Below are 14,440 nucleotides of genomic sequence, written 5' to 3' on the forward strand. Positions count from 1 at the left end.
CAACTGCCTTTGCCTGTCAATCAGGCAGAGCCGATCACACAAGTGAGATGCCTCCGCATCTCACTGTGTCTGCACATGCAGTGCAGCTGCTGCGTGTGTGCACACCTCACTGGGCTTCAGCCTGTGACCGATGCGGCGTCTATGTCTGAATTAGGCCCAAAGCCCTTTCATTATCTCATCGGGCTTAGTATATTTATATATATATATATATATATATATATATATATATTATATATATATATATAGAGAGAGAGAGAGAGAGAGAGAGAGAGAGAGGGAGAGAGGGGGGGGGGGAATTGCTAAGTTTGCATAACTTGAAAAGAGTAAAAATAAGACGAGAACTTACTAGTAACTTGAAAAGAAAAGATGACTTCCTACCCCCCATAGTACAATGCATCTACACATTTTAAAACCATACAGTCAATGCACCTTCAGCTGCTGTTGTAATAGGAGAATCAGGGAACAAATGCTAGAAACCATGAAGAAAGCAGAGTCATAGAGCAAATGAAGCCTCTTCATCATACTGCCACCCATGCACCTGCCTATGTATGAGGCATACCCAGGACTAGGAACGCATTCCATACTTTAATCATCACTCTTTGGGCAGCTGTAAATTGTCTGTTAGTGTGGAAGTGACTGCACACAGTGCTTTGATAAATACAAACTCTGATCAAATCAAAGGCTTGTCTTGAAAGAGATGAGGAGAAATGGTGCTTTGCTGCAGGTTGCTGTCCTCCCAGTACAGCTTATGAGTACTTAACCATCACTTCCATCAGTGATCAACAAACTGAACTGAACATCCCCCAGCAGACAACTTCACAATCGGCAATATATGTGACACCACCTCCTCACTAAAAAGGAAGCAGAAACCGAGACATTTCTAACTGATGCCAGGGAATAAAGTTTGCAGGTTTGTTACTGCACACCAGATGTCTCAGAGAGACTATTAGTTCTCCTTTGTGTAAGGTGCTGTAACCCCATAGTCCCTTGATGCTGGGAGTAAGTGGGCAGAAGCAATGATGACCCAGTCTGCTCTTTTCGTAAAGTGCGTGTTGCTGCCACCTAGTGAATAAAATTATAATGTCAGCAAAGATAATTTTCAAACATTACATTTTGTGAACTTTCAAAGCAGAGCAAAATATATTGGAATCACAGCAAACACACGTAGCAATTTACATAGATAATACTGTTCATCTAGAAAGTGATTTATGACAGGATAGAAATGCTGCTACGTGTGTATGAGATTAAAATAATGAAGAGAGATGCTAGTAACATTTTCAAAACTGTTCTATGAGATATTCGCCTCATTCCACATTTGACTGTGACATTTTTTTCAATTAAATTACCATCGGAATTTGGCTTTCGGTGTTCCCATTTATGTCCCTCCCAACCACACACAGACTGAATTATCCACTGCCGATGCATCTAAGCTTTCCACACGTGTAAAGGGGCCCTCACCACACATGCTGCACCCATTAATTTAATACTTACTCCTCCAGAGTTCCACGCCGACGTCAGCAGCGCTGTGGAATCAGCGTGAAAATGGCACAGAGGCCATTTTCACGGTGTTCTGCGCATGAGCAGTGTAGTCTGAGCCCTCTAGTGGCACATAGGCTTCCTCCTCTCTTAAAGCGCCCCTGCCCATAGGGAATGCTGCAATAAATAGGCTAGGGCTGTATCACATAACAAAAGTTACCCCATGTTGTGGGCCTGTTACAGTGTGACTAGCCCAGCTTGTCACAGTTTGTTGCAGTTATGGAGAGGGACCTCACTCTGCTCATCTTCTTGCAACTGCTGCAGCCAGATCAGTCTATGGGGGTCATTCCGAGTTGATTGCACGTAGCAACTTTTTGCTGCTCATGCGATCAACCTGACGCCGCCTATGGGGGAGTGTATTTTATCATAGCAGGGCTGCGAACGCTTGTGCAGCCCTGCTATGCTAAAAAAGTTTCAAGCAAAACAAGACTAGCCCTGCAGTTATTCACCCAGTGCAACAGATCCAGCGATGAAGATCCCGGTCCTGACGTCAGACATCCACCCTCCAAACACCTGGATCTGCCTGCGCTGGACTCACCACGCCTGGAAAACGGTGAGTATCCGCCCCGGAACGCCTCCCGCATGTCCGTCTTGTTGCGATTGTCGCTGCGATTGCGGCAACGACGTGCGTGCGCAATGCGGCCACCGCGCATACGCATTTTCGACCCATTCACACCGCAGCGAAGAACCACTGCGTGTGAATGGGTCGGAATGACCCCTTATGTGCATTGGTGCTTGTATTACTTTGGGAGGTCGAGTTCATGTATTTTTTAATTCATTTTTAATGTATTTAATTAGCACGGTTCTTTACTGCTGACAGGTGTATATGCAGCTGTGTCCACCTCTAACTATCAAGCTATTAATGAGAAACACATTTACTTTAATTAACCTACCCAACACCGCTTGCCCCATAAACAGGTATACCCATAAAGTGCAATATGGACGCACTGAGAAAACAACCCTTCCTTTAACTCAAAATAAATATATACAGTATATATATTTCACTCCTAGTTCTCACCTCAGCATTGCATGCTTTATCACGTCCTGCCCTGAGGTGAGGGAGCATACCTGGTATTCAGGACTGTTGGTGGGTATGCCGAGAGAGAGAGAATGGAAAGTGTGGATGATATCAGAGCCGGCCATAGGCATAGGCAAACTAGGCAATTGCCTAGGGCATTTGATATGCCTAGGGGCATCAGCAGCTTCTGCTGATTAAAATGATATGCGGCATGCCTATATTCTGTGTGTAGCATTTCATATGCAGATACAGCCACAGTCACACACAGTATATAGGCATGCTGCATATCATTTTAATCAGCAGAAGCTGCTTGTGCATCCTAGCTACATAGCAATGCAAATAAGATGCATTTTCATAAAAAAAAGGTGCCCGATGTTAGCATTGAGGCAAGATTTATGAGGACACATCTGTATCCAAGCAGAGGCAGAGGTCACAGTGTTAGTGGCAGTGTGAGTGCTGTGTGCATGTGAGTGGGTTGGTTGTGCAGTAGTGTTCGGAATATGAGTTAGGAGCATTATATGTGTCATGTAAACATGCATTAATAATGTGCTGCATATGTGTAAGGGACATTACAGTATGTGTATAAGGGCATTAATAAAGGTTGTCATAATGTGTAAGGCGTACTATGTTTATAAGGACATTAATAATGTGTCTCATGTGTAAGGGGCATTACTCTGTGGCATTATGTGTATAAGGTACTCTACTATGTGGCGTTGCGTATAGAAAGGGCACTACTGTGTCGTCTAATGTGAATAAAGAGCAATAGGGTGTGGTATAATGTGAATAAGGAGCAATTCAGTGTGATGTAATGTGAATAAGGGGCTCTACTGTGAGGAGTAACGTTTATAAGGTAAAGTGATACTACTGTGTTATGTAATTTGAATTATGGACACTATCGCATGATCAAATGTGAATAAAGTTGCAGTACTGTGTGGCGTAATTGGAATTGGGGGTACTATTGTGTGCCATGCCCTTTGTCAGCAAAAACACACCTCTTTTTGGGCTGAGCGACAAATGTGCGAACTGCTCCTATTTAAAATATAGGGGGTACAAACACCAAAATAAGGACTGCTATGGGTGAGGGGTGATGGTGCTGGGAAAGAGGTGCAAGGTCAGAGGCGGAACCAGCGGTGGTGCTAGGGGGCATCAGTCAAAATCTTGCCTAGGGCATCATATTGGTTAGGGCCGGCTCTGGATGATATGGTAAGAATGATCGTAATCTAGAAACTCTGGAGAATACTGATCTGACAGCTATAACATGCTGAACATGGATAAGTGAATGGTTTCATTCTTTCTCAGTATTCTGGAGGCGGCAGGTTGCAGCCAAGACCTTTTACCTGGATAAATTGCTGCTGCTGAACGTGCATAGGCTGGATGTTCGGCTGTTGAGAGGAAGAATGTGTCGATGTAAAGCCAGGTTGTAAAATTGCTTGACCCATTAGAACAATAGGACCACTGTTGATGGACGACTGTACCTCTAAACCCCTATATATCTGTGAGCTCTGTGAATATCTATTAAACAGAGAAAAGAGATAAGCAGTCCTACCCAGCAATATATTATTATAAAACACTAAGGAATTTCCGTAACCCCTTCAATACTGAGGGTATTTTATACATTAGTAACCAGAATAAATGTAACATATAAATCAATTATAGTAATAATAATGTGTACCTGATACACTGGGGTAAATTTATTAAGGTGGGAGTTTTCTAGAACTGTTGATGTTGCCCATAGCAACCAATCAGTTTCTATCTATTTTCTTCTAGAAGCAGATAGATAAATGTTAAGTAGAATCAGATTGGTTGCTATGAGCAACATCACCAGTTCTAAAAAAACCTCCCACCTTACTGGTGCCACAAACAAACTGGTTATACACATACCCAGAGAACCTGAGAGAATGATAGTAAATTGCCCCTCCAAACATTGCAATTCTTATTTTACATACTAAATATGAAAAGATAGCCAGAATTGCATCAAGCAAAAAAAATATAAAAGAAACTAAAGTCCAGTTTAGTTATTATTAAAATATAGGAGAATTATTAGGGAAAAATTACCACAAATCTTTAAAAATTTCCCCTCAAATGAATTGACACCAGAAACATTAGCAGGAAACAGCCAGTGGCATTTCTTTACTGCCAAGAAGCACTAGGGGGTGAAAGCGTCTCAAGTCATAGCAATCTCATACACAAATGCATATGTCATCACATACATTGGTTTGCATATGCACAGTAAGGGTTTCCTAGACATTTCACACATGCACAGGAGCAAATAATCACAAAGCTTGCAAACATTGGCAGGGTGTGCACCTCTATATCAGGCTCTAGATCCTCTGTTAGCAACACACCATGTAGACCACAGACTCATACATACACAACCTACCTAGCCTTCTCTGTCTAGAGATAAGCTACATGTTACAGAGGCGGAACTACCGCCAGTGCATCCAGTGCATTGCACTGGGGCCCGCCTCTGTCCAGGGGCCCAAAGCATGTAATGAGTCAAACTGACTCATTACATGCCGCTGTGCGCTGCGGGCAACCGCTGCCCGCAGCGCACAGCCGCCCAGAGAGGAGAGGAGCAGCGGTACGGGGGAAGGAGGAGGAGGGAGGGGAAGGAGGGAGCCGCAGCAGCGCTTTGTTACTGGTTGAGGCGCTGCTGCTGCTGCCCCTCTGCTTCACTATAGGCTGTCTTCCGAGAACAGCCTATAGTGAAGCAGAGGGGCAGCAGCAGCAGCGCCTCCACCAATAACACAGCGCTGCTGCGGCTCCCTCCTCCATCTCCCTCCTCCTCCTTCTCTCCTGCCCGGGAATCGTGAGTGACCAGAAGCTGCACCGAGGAGCCTGAGCCAGCGGAGAGGGTAAGTATAATTCTTCCTTCTTTCTTTCTTTCTTTCTTTCTTTCTTTCTTTCTTTCTTTCTTTCTTTCGACTGCCTGCCGCAATGTGTAAAAAGGGGGAATCTGCCTGCTGCAATGTGTAAAAAGGGGGAATCTGCCTGCCGCAATGTGTAAAAATGGGGAATCTGCCTGCCGCAATGTGTAAAAAGGGGGAATCTGCCTGCCGCAATGTGTAAAAATGGGGAATCTGCCTGCCGCAATGTGTAAAAAGGGGGAATCTGCCTGCCGCAATGTGTAAAAAGGGGGAATCTGCCTGCCGCAATGTGTAAAAATGGGGAATCTGCCTACCGCAATGTGTAAAAAGGGGGAATCTGCCTGCCGCAATGTGTAAAAAGGGGGAATCTGCCTGCCGCAATGTGTAAAAAGGGGGAATCTGCCTGCCGCAATGTGTAAAAATGGGGAATCTGCCTGCCGCAATGTGTAAAAAGGGGGAATCTGCCTGCCGCAATGTGTAAAAATGGGGAATCTGCTTGCCGCAATGTGTAAAAAGGGGGAATCTGCCTGCCGCAATGTGTAAAAAGGGGGAATCTGCCTGACGTAATGTGTAAAAAGGGGGACGCTGTCTACCGTAATGTGTAACAAGGGCACGCTGTCTGCCGTAATGTGTAAAAAGGGCACGCTGTCTGCCGTTATGTGTAAAAAGTGTACGCTGTCTGCCGCTATGTTTAATAAGGGCACGCTATCTGCCGTTATGTGTAAAAAGTGTACGCTGTCTGCCGCTATGTGTAACAAGGGCACGCTGTCTGCCGCTATGTGTAACAAGGGCACGCTGTGTGCCGTTATGTGTAAAAAGGGGACGCTGTCTGCCGTTATGTGTAAAAAGTGCACGCTGTCTGCCGTAATGTGTAAAAAGGGGGACGTTGTCTGCCGTAATGTGTAAAAAGGGGATGCTGTCTGCCGTAATGTGTAAAAAGAGGAATCTGTCCGCCGTAAGGTGTAAAAGGGTCTCTACCTGGTGTAGTGGTGCTACTGTGTGGTGTAATTTGAATAATGGAGACTACTGTGCACCGTTTTATGAATTGGTATTATTTTGTGGCCACACCCCTTCCCCACGAAGCCACGCCACTATGTATTTTTGCGCTCGCCTACGGCGCGCACTGCCCCTGTTTTGCATGCAGGGGTGGGGCTCCGATGCCGTTTCATGCACACAGTGCTAAAATGACTAGTTACGGCACTGTTGCTAGGTATCCATTTCTCTGACCCTGTGCAGGTCCCCCTCACCAGATCCTCTCCAGGGGTGAGGGGGTGGACTTGGATGGGATGGGGGGGGGGGGCAAAGCATTTTGTCGCACCTGGGCCCACCGCTCGCTAGTTCCGCCACTGACATGTTATAATCTGTTCCATGGAATATTCATCTCATTCCATGTTTTGCAAGTGGAATTGGCCTTTCCTTTCACAGTCCAATCCCACACCACACTAAGGTGGTTATTCAGGTTTGTTAGTAAACCAAAAAGCACACTAATGGGCAAAACCATGCTGTACTGCAGGTGAGGCAGATGTAATATAGCAGAGAGATTTAGATATGGGTGGGTTACTGTATATTGCTTTTGTGTATGGTAAATACTGTCTGCTTTATTTTTACACTGCAATTTAGATTTCAGTTTGAACACACCCCACCCAAATCCAATCTTTCTGAATGTTACATCTGCCCCACCTGCAGTGCAACATGATTTTACACATTAGTGTGCTTTTTTGGTTTGCTAACAAACCTGAATAAGGCCCTAAAGCAGTAATCTAGCAGTACAAATAGGTGTCTTGTATGAGCGTCCACTCTCCCAGCATACTGTACTTTGACTGATGTCCACTGTCTGAAGATGTCCTTGTGCTACACGAGCTTGGCGTCATTGGCTGGATAGGTTGACTAAGCAACAATCTAAGTATTAAAGAGAAATTTAAAGACAAATTAATATTTACATTTTATCTGTAAAGGTGAAACATTTTATATTAGCAAAACTCCTTACAATTCAACATATCACAGAGGTATAGGGTGTCTACTTTTATGACAGCTACTACTCTTTGAAACCTGTCCTGATGCGGCAGAACTGGCCAGTATATGAGGCCATCGCTCACGGTCCAATACTATTCAAAAGAGCTAATTAGAGTGGGAAGTGGTTCTGGGGAAGGGGCCTCTCCAAATTCGTGCCATGAAGTCAAGATGCGGGACATGAAGAGGAACAATAGCCCACAACCGGTTAGTTACTGGGAAAATCAAGTGACTACAATTAAAAATGCAGTGCTGACACCCAACCAATCAGCTCCAAACTGTCATTTTTTTCAAACAATGGGGCCTAATGGTTTGTGCACATCTCCAATAGTTGGGCTCCTGTGCAGTACCACCATTTGTGTTGCGGGCTTGGGGCGGAACGGCCTTCATTCCGGAAAATGTAGGCTTGTTGCCCCTTTTGTTTGGGAGTGGTGAAGCCATGGTCTATTTCTTAGCCTCAACTACAGGGTTACTCATATGGCTGATGGTGTCATAGATGATCTGATGCTGCGTCTTAGAGTGCATACACACTCGGTGCGTTGTAACCTTACTATTTTGACTATATAGTCAAAATCGTAAGGAAAGTTAGTGCAAATCACAAATCGATACCGTGGGGTTGGTATCGCAAGAAAAGATACTGTGCAGGCAAGCCAATGTTGACTAGTGTACAATCTAGTACATAGTATAGTCAAATCTGGCACTTAGTCAGAATCTCACATAGTCAAAATCTCAAGTAAAGATAGTCAATATCAGTGGTTCAGGGCTCCGGGAAGTTAAGGGGAAATTGCAAAGTCAAAATCGGAGATAGTCAATATCTCACCATGTGTATGCACCTTTAGGACTGGCAGGAGGAGCCTTTTTCCCGCAACTTGCAGCATAAGCATATTTTCACATTGGTGATGCATCCATAGATGCAGCAGCAATGTACACTGCAGCCATAACTGAATCAGGCCCACAGACTATTAAATGAGAGTAACTGACTGGTTGGTACTTTATATTTCTCCACTTTATTTCTGTCCAAGCATGAGAAATCTCGCCCTGGGTTAGACATTCTGTCAGGTTGGGAAACTTAGCATCTGACCATGCCATGCTGGCTTATATTATGTCCTACTTTCAAATGAAGCTTTCAAACAGTAACATGTTTGAGTTTTCCTCTTTTACAAAGGTCTTTTATAAGGAATTAATCTCCTTATACGTTATTTAAGATATTTAGTATTCCTCCAGGCAGAGCCGGCCTTAAGCATAGGCAAACTAGGCAAATGCCTAGGGCATTTGGTATGCTTAGGGGCACCAGCAGCTTCTGCTGATTAAAATGATATGCAGCATGCCTATATTCTGTGTGTAACTGTGGCCGGATCTGCATACGAAATGCTACGTTGCAGTGCATTCCTGGAAATCACTGTAATGTAGCATTTCGTATGCATATACAGCCGCAGTCACATACAAAATATAGGCATGCTACGTATCATTTTAATCAGCAGAAGCTGCTTGTGCATCCTAGCCACATAGTAATGCAAATATTATGATGCATTTTTGTAAACAAAAGGCGCCCGATGTTAGCAGAGCTGCCAGCTGACTCATGCCAGGCATCTCCTGCAGAACTAGCGGCGGTGCTAGGGGGCACCAGCCAAAATCTTGCCTAGGGCATCATATTGGTTAGGGCCGGCTCTGCCTCTAGGTCTACCTCAGCTTCATTAACATATTCGTTCATCAATTGGAGATCCAATCAGTTCTCTCCTTAGTATTTGGTGTGCCTCTTGAAAAAAAAAAAATCCATCCATTTGGTTGTCTCATATCTCCAATCTTCTTTCTCTCTTCCTAATATTCAAATTCGCTGATGCCTTTTGTAAATACAGTTTTGTAGTGTGCAGGTGGGCATTTTTTTGGGGGGGGGGCATATTTGGATTCAAGAAAGAATAAAAAAAATACTTTTTTTTGTATTTAGTAAAGTGGTACACATTAGTCCCAGGCTTTTCAGCATAGAACTAATAGCCAATGTGAATTGGTTACTCATTTCTTTAAGCCTTCCCCCATACTGCAGGTATCAGCAATGCAACAGACAAGCCAAGGGCTTGTTTTCCTCATAGCAGGGAGGGGTGGTCTTCAGTATGCCGGCTGTCGGGATCCTGGCGCACAGTATACCGGCGCCGGGATCCCGACAGCCGGCATACCAACACTTATTCTCCTTCGTGGGGGTCCACGACCCCCCTGGAGGGAGCGCAGCGAGCCCGCAAGGGGCTCATTTGCGCTCGCCACACTGTCGGTAAGCCGGCGGACGGGCTCCCAGCGCCGGTATGCTGGGCGCCGGGAGCCCGACCGCCGGCATATCGTAGTGAACCCGCAGGGAGACCCCGTGCTCATTGTGGGTGGTATACTGCCTGTTTTTCCTATACCTATTATCTAGTGCCCTTTGTTTGGGAAGAACATTCAGTCAAAACAAAATTTCCACAAGCTTTATACTTGTGCAGAATTCAAGTCCTGTTCGGGAAACAAATGGGTGTGCATGGCTAGGATTGCCACTACAAATGCCCCCTGCCCACTGTTTGTCATTTACAAGAAGAACCTTGTTCTGAGTAAACATCTGCTGAAAGTGCGGCCATTTGTTTCCTAACAAACCTGTGAGCCTCTATGGAAAATGGAGATAAAGGGCCTCATTCAGTGTAGCATGAAAGTTGTCTGCAAGTGTGTCCACATTGCATGTTTGGTAAGAGAAATGCAGATCTTCACCCACATTCAGAGGTGCCTTCATCTATGCTGTCACACCGCCCCTATCCATCCGCTTGGGAAAATAGGTGCACACAACTCTAGTTTCTAGTAGTTGCAAATGCCTACAAAACATACCTGCATGCCACTGTGAATCAGGCCCAAAGGGGCCAAAGCTTTATTTGCAGCTGTTTTACACATCATAAATGACATCCACTAAAAATGTAATATCTGAGATTATGAATACAATGTTAAAGAGATATTCAGAAGTATTTCTCCTTAGAGAAAGAATATCCATAGAGATATAAATGTTCCAGATAGACCTGAAACACCAATTGTGCATGTTGAATGTCTTTAGTCTTTTAAACAAGGAGCTTAATTTCCCTAAATAAATACATTGTATTTCTATAATAGATGGAAATTGGTTTTGCTACTTCTGTAGATACAGGGCTTTATTTATGAAGATTACCAAAAACAGTGAAAAATATTTCTACTTACACACATAGGCATGCGCAGACGACGACACGGGGCTGCCGCTCCAGACTTCCCCCCTCCGCTGGGTAACTGACTACGTCCTCCACCCCTTCCTCTGGGACATAAGACTGCTCACCTTGGCTTCCCAGGTCCCGAACAGGGGAGGGGAGAGTAGACCATAATGCCGTGGAGGGGAGGATGTCCGGAGCGGCACCCCATTTAGGTGATTTGCGCACGCCTATGCTCACAAATACCAGAGTACACTAACATACATATCTCCACTTATCTAATTACCTCCCAGCTCAACCCCTGCGTTCTACAAGATATGTTTCTGTCAGCCACACGCACTGCTGGATCCTGATCCAAACATTCAAGCGTTCCCTGTTAACTCATCTTTTTAGATAAGCTTATTAAATTCTAGTGATGTGCACCGGAAATTTTTCGGGTTTTGTGTTTTGGTTTTGGATTCAGTTCCGCGGCCGTGTTTTGGATTCGGACGCGTTTTGGCAAAACCTCCCTGAAATTTTTTTGTCGGATTCGGGTGTGTTTTGGATTCGGTTTTTCTTTACAAAAACCCCTCAAAAACAGCTTAAATCATAGAATTTGGGGGTCATTTTGATCCCATAGTATTATTAACCTCAATAACCATCAGCAGCTTCAGCACGAGGTGGAAGTGGATCTTGATCTTTCCCTATTTTACCCTCCACATTTTTGTTCTCCATTTTTTTTTTTTAAACAATGGTTTTTATTATTTTGAACACAAACAAAGCCAGATACAACAGCACAGGTGAAGTCCAACATGAATAGGAGTTGACTGAATTGAATTACCAGCAGAAATACAACAATACAATGACAGTACAACAGGGTATGCAGTTTACTAGTCATGTACTGCCAAATCTGGCGACAAACAAATATAGAACTAAAATACCAACAGATAGAGAGAGAGAGAAAGTAAGACAAGGAGAGAGACAACACAGTGACACACACAGGGGATCATATAGACACGGGTCATGCTCCACTAATGGGAGCGTTCCCAATACAACAAATAAAGTATAGATATAAAATACAAATGATATATATATGATATATAGCAATATTACTCAGGCAGCATCAGATTGTGGAGAATGTAATTGTGACAGTTCTATAGAGCCAGTAATAACCATAGGTAGCCCCCTCCGCTCCCGAAATTCTTTCCATTTCAACCAAGAATTCAATATTGAAGGTGGCGAAGCCGAATAAATACCTCCAGGTGTTTCAAATAGGAAATGTTTATGTGTGCTGTTAACAATGGCTTGGATAGTGGGTATATTTTGTGTTTTCCACAGCTGTCCAATTGCCGCTTTGGTGGATATGAGGATGTGGCCAGCAATGTATCTATCACAATGTAATAGGTCAGGTGATGAATAATGAAATAAAGCAAACATAGGATTCATCGGTACCTCCACCCCCAACACCTCCCGGAGAAGAGAGAATACTTCGGTCCACAGCGACCTCAGAGAGGGACATTCCCAAAAAACGTGTAAAATATTACCTACGTGACCACAATTCCTCCAGCAAAGCCGAGAAACCGAAGGCCAAATGGTATGGAGCCGCTGTGGAGTAAAGTACGCCCTTTGGCACAATTTAAAGTACATCTCGGAATGCTGAAGGCATCTCGAGATCTTAAAGCACTTTGAGGAAATGGAGTCCCACTCCTCCTCCCGCAGGTCAATGGAGAGGTCCCTCTCCCATTTCAGCTGCGAGGGAATCTTACCCTGTTTAGAGAGAAGAATTATATACTGATACCATTTAGATATCCCACCGCCATGGTCCGGGGAAGACAGTCTGAGGCGTAAAGAGGCAGGTAGGGGGACGGGGGCCACCACATCACCCCCACATGACTGAAGCAAATGTCGAATCTGCAGATATTTAAAGAAGTCTTGTTTTAGGATACCCGAGTGACTTAATAACCTAGAGAAGGGCACCAAACCCCCCTCCGAGCATAGGTCCCCTAAATGCACAATCCCAGCCTCGATCCAAGCGTCCAACCCAAGGTTAGGTATGAGACAAACAATAGTCCTAGTTTGTAAATCAGCCGAAGGCAACGAGACTTTCGAATCAGATGCAGCAACCGCATGCCAAAGCTTCAGAGTGCATCTAACCGACTCCCCTGGGCCCTGCCGTTTTGGGACACAATGGGCGGGCAACATAAACAGATCTCTCAAGTCAATCGAGCCCAGAAAAGACCGTTCTATGAGGACCCATGGCTTGGGGTTGTGCATATCGAACCAATCCCGAGCCTGACTGAGAAGGCAAGCGGAGTGGTACGCCTCCAGATTCGGGTAGGCTACACCTCCGACCACCTTAGGCAACATCAGGACCTGTCTAGCTATGCGGGGCCTAGACCCCTTCCATATATACTGGGAGATGATCATGTTAGCTCTCACAAGAAGAGGTTTGGGGAAGCTACGAGGGATAGCCTGGCACAAATATAAAAGTTTAGGGAGTAATATCATCTTGGTCGCGGAAATGCGTCCTAACCAGGATATTTCATGAAGGGACCATTATTTTATTAATTTTTCGAAAGCGCTAAAGAGGGGTATATAGTTACAGTCATACAGGTCTCTGTCTAGGGAAAGGTGAATTCCTAAGTACTTAATGGATCTCACTTGCCAGGCGTATCGGTATCGGTCCTTAAGTAGGGTCACAGTACGTGGAGGAATATGAAGCGGTAGGGCTTCGGTTTTGGATGTGTTTAACTTGTAATATGAAATTCTGGAATATCGATCAGGATAGTATGGAGTGCAGTAAGGGAGGCATCTGGGTGAGTTAAGCAGAGCAAAATGTCGTCCGCAAATAAACTGATCTTGTGAGTCAGACCACCTATCTCTGGGCCTGCCATTGTTGGCTCAGATCTGATGGTCTTAGCCAGGGGCTCAATAGCTAAGGCGAATATGAGGGGTGACAGGGGGCAGCCCTGTCTAGTTCCATTGGAAATATTAAAGTCCCCTGACAAACAACCGTTGACAAACACCCTTGCAGAGGGGGCAGAGTACAGAGCAAAAATGGAATCCAAGAACCTCCCAACAAACCCGAATTTATCTAGAACAGCTCTCAGATATCCCCAGTGGAGTCTATCAAACGCCTTTTCGGCGTAAAGTGAGAGTATGAGAAGGGGCGTTTTATGTGCATCACAATGTTCCAATATGTTATACACTCTCCGGGTGTTTTCTGTGGCCTGCCTGCCCGGGACAAAGCCAACCTGGTCAGCAGCTATGAGGGCAGGAAGCAGTGGGGAAAGGCGATTTGCGATAAGCTTTGCAAAAAGCTTGACGTCTGTGTTCAACAAAGCTATGGGACGATAGTTTTGGACTGTTGTGGGGGGCTTGCCAGGTTTAGGAATAGCAACTATTTGTGCCTCAAGCATTTCTCTCGGAAACCTCCCCACGCCCGATGCCTCATTTTAAACAGACAACAGTAAGGGGGCCAGGTCAGTCTTATATGATTTATAGAAATTGGAGGGGAAGCCATCAGGGCCAGGGGCCTTGTCTCTCGGGAGAGCAGAGATAGCTGCGTCTAGTTCTTCTAATGTCCATGGGGAGCTAAGGGACAGGCAGGCCGCGGGATCCAACGCCGGGAGGGAAATCTCTTTCAAAAAGGACCGAATATCAGCCTCACTGGGTTGGGGGGTGGTAGGGTCAGACCTTAAACCGTAGAGTTGGGAGTAATACTCTGCAAAGGTGTTTGCAATATCATAGGGGTCAGAAACTCTAGATCCCGTAGAGGAACAGACATAGTGTATCCTAGCCCTAGCACGTCTACTCTGTAGCTTCCGAGCTAAGAGTCGACCCGC

General features: G+C 45.0%; 1 protein-coding gene across 1 annotated transcript in view; it reads right to left on the reverse strand.

Annotated features, from left to right (window-relative positions):
- Nucleotides 1-269: 269 nt before the first annotated feature.
- NPAS2 (neuronal PAS domain protein 2) overlaps nucleotides 270-14,440 on the reverse strand; it is a 192,019-nt gene continuing 177,848 nt past the window's right edge. The window contains exons 20-22 of the mRNA XM_063953453.1: nucleotides 7,237-7,320; nucleotides 3,892-4,066; nucleotides 270-1,062 (exon numbers count right to left, since the gene is read on the reverse strand). Of these exons, the coding sequence (XP_063809523.1) occupies nucleotides 916-1,062; nucleotides 3,892-4,066; nucleotides 7,237-7,320 (406 nt within the window). The 3' untranslated portion in view covers nucleotides 270-915. The remainder of the gene's footprint in view (nucleotides 1,063-3,891; nucleotides 4,067-7,236; nucleotides 7,321-14,440) is intronic.

The sequence above is a fragment of the Pseudophryne corroboree genome, chromosome 2 (genome assembly GCF_028390025.1).
Source record: "Pseudophryne corroboree isolate aPseCor3 chromosome 2, aPseCor3.hap2, whole genome shotgun sequence".
Taxonomy (NCBI): domain Eukaryota; kingdom Metazoa; phylum Chordata; class Amphibia; order Anura; family Myobatrachidae; genus Pseudophryne; species Pseudophryne corroboree.